The sequence below is a fragment of the Halyomorpha halys genome, unplaced genomic scaffold (genome assembly GCF_000696795.3).
Source record: "Halyomorpha halys isolate HHAL.00 unplaced genomic scaffold, Hhal_1.1 Scaffold975.1, whole genome shotgun sequence".
NCBI lineage: Eukaryota > Metazoa > Arthropoda > Insecta > Hemiptera > Pentatomidae > Halyomorpha > Halyomorpha halys.
This window is the reverse complement of record NW_027109741.1, coordinates 328,970-331,092: the sequence shown is the minus strand read 5'-3', so window position 1 is coordinate 331,092 and position 2,123 is coordinate 328,970. Positions and strand designations below refer to the sequence as shown.

The window sequence follows — 2,123 nt, the reverse complement described above, 5'->3', positions numbered from 1 at the left end:
CTAATTTCCTGTCACGACTGTTTACCGATCAAGACGCACCCCCAGCTTTACTGCGGTTCTCTTCACCTAACTTATCAGCTTAACAGATTATCTTCTTCCACAACCGTTGTTCAGAAAATATTATTTCCTTACACAGTACTGAAATCCAGACTCTTCATGGATTTTAGTGGTAGAAATTTTAATTTTCAAGGGAAATTCCAATATTCAATTTTAATTTGAAAATCCATACTCAGTTCGTTTCATTCTATTATTCATTGATTCAGGAACTGAAAATTCTAAATATCATTAACAATATAGAATTTTACTTTGACGTATAACTGCTTAAATATGCAACTTCTTACCTAAGATGTCCCTCTGAGGAAACCACTTTCCTGTTCTGACGTTGGCTGGAATTTTCACATCGGGAAGGTCCGATTCCAACTTCATTAGAACTCTCTGCGGCATGCTCTCGAAAGCCTTCATAAATGCTCTGCCTTTTGCACCTCCCAAGACATCGGACGATTTTAGATTAGATCCAAATGAAAAGTAAATCACTCCATCCTTTGCTTCGTCCATAAAAGTCTGCAAATCCTATACACAATTTTTTTTATAAATAATAATAGAACTCAAGATTATTTAACTATAATGGAGTAGTTTCTAATTTCAGTTGCCAACCGGGGTAGTGTGGCAACGCGCCAGTCTACTAACCCAAAGGTTGTCAGATCGAGTTCCGGTTCCTTCCGGGCTTTTTTCATGCATGAAATAATACAAAACTCACTCAAAACCTCCCTCTCCCCGGACATTTGTGAGTCCCGTTAGCAAAAAAAAAAAACACAAAAATAGGCTTGGAAGTGACGAACCCACCCTATGAAAAAAACACGTCAAGAAACGCGCGATGTATTAGGAAATACATTGACATACATGGATTAGACCTCCATAGTCTGTCGCCCATATTATAATAATAACGTTATTTAATTATTTACATAAAGTATGTTTATTAGATTGGCCGATATATCTCATAATTTTTTAACTACTTTTTACCAAGTAATTTGATAGATTTTTAACTTTGCCCATCACTTATTACCTCCTTTGGGATAATTACAGTTAGGGATGCAATTTAAAGATCGAAATTTTACATCCTCTCTACATCCGGTTAGTGAAGTTTTGCATTTATGTTGAAATAAAAAAAAAAAGAAGAAATCTGTCCTCAGAGTCCAAAATTTTCACTGGTATGTTATAAATCAAGGAACTTAGTTGGTCTGTATGCATCTGTTATCAAATTTGTATTCTGGTAAAACCAATCAAACAGTTAATCCGATTTTGAAATAATTTTAAGGGATTGTGCGGGCTGGTACCTAATCGGAACCATATGAATTTTACCCATTCCGTTCATTTAGGCAAGATTAAATTTATTTCCGTTGAAATGCCTATATTTAGAAAATTGTTCGTCCGATTGTGCTCTAGATTGAAGAAAAAAATGAAGATTAGTGCAAACATTTTCTAATATATATTTTATAGCAGCCACTAATTTATTTTGTATTTGTGTAATTATTTTATTCAATCATCAGTTTTAATTTTATTACAACTAGGGGGTACCCCCTATCCACCAACCGGTGGACCAAACCCCATTTTAGAAATTTTACAACTGTTCATTTAATCGTGATACTTCTTTTTCAAATTGTATAACTGTAATTTACAAATATTCTGTAGTTCAGATTATTATTATAGTTAATATAGTGTAATATTCATAAATATATACTCTTCTAACTATCAGGCTTTTAGTTTTTAACTCACTGTCTAGTTCGAAGTTTTTCTAATTTAAGTTTTCAATTTGATGAGAGTAAAAGAAATATTGTATGTTTATCGCTGATTTATTTTTAAATAATGGAGGGATGATTTTACTTGTTTGAGTTAAATTTACCTTTGTATATTTCTATAATGATAGTTAGTTGTTAATGATAACCAAACAATTTGCAATCTTCCATTTATGATTCTGTTGAAGATGAGTGATTATTCTGGCATTCAGATATTTTGTTTTCATGAAATTTCAGGATATTTCCTGGCTATGTATCCAGGACCGGTATTTTCAACTAAGAAGGGCATACCCGTGCAAAAAGTACAAAACCAATTCCTCTTGCATAAAT

The 2,123-nt window shown here is 32.8% G+C and overlaps 1 protein-coding gene across 2 annotated transcripts in view; it reads right to left on the bottom strand.

Moving 5' to 3' along the window:
- Positions 1 to 341: 341 nt before the first annotated feature.
- Positions 342 to 2,123, bottom strand: part of LOC106687515 (UDP-glucosyltransferase 2) — a gene marked incomplete at its 3' end in the record, with an annotated part of 11,300 nt that continues 9,518 nt past the window's right edge. For both annotated transcript variants that reach the window (XM_024361974.2, XM_067047916.1), the window contains 1 exon segment: positions 342 to 570. In XM_024361974.2, coding sequence (XP_024217742.1) covers positions 342 to 570 — 229 coding nt within the window.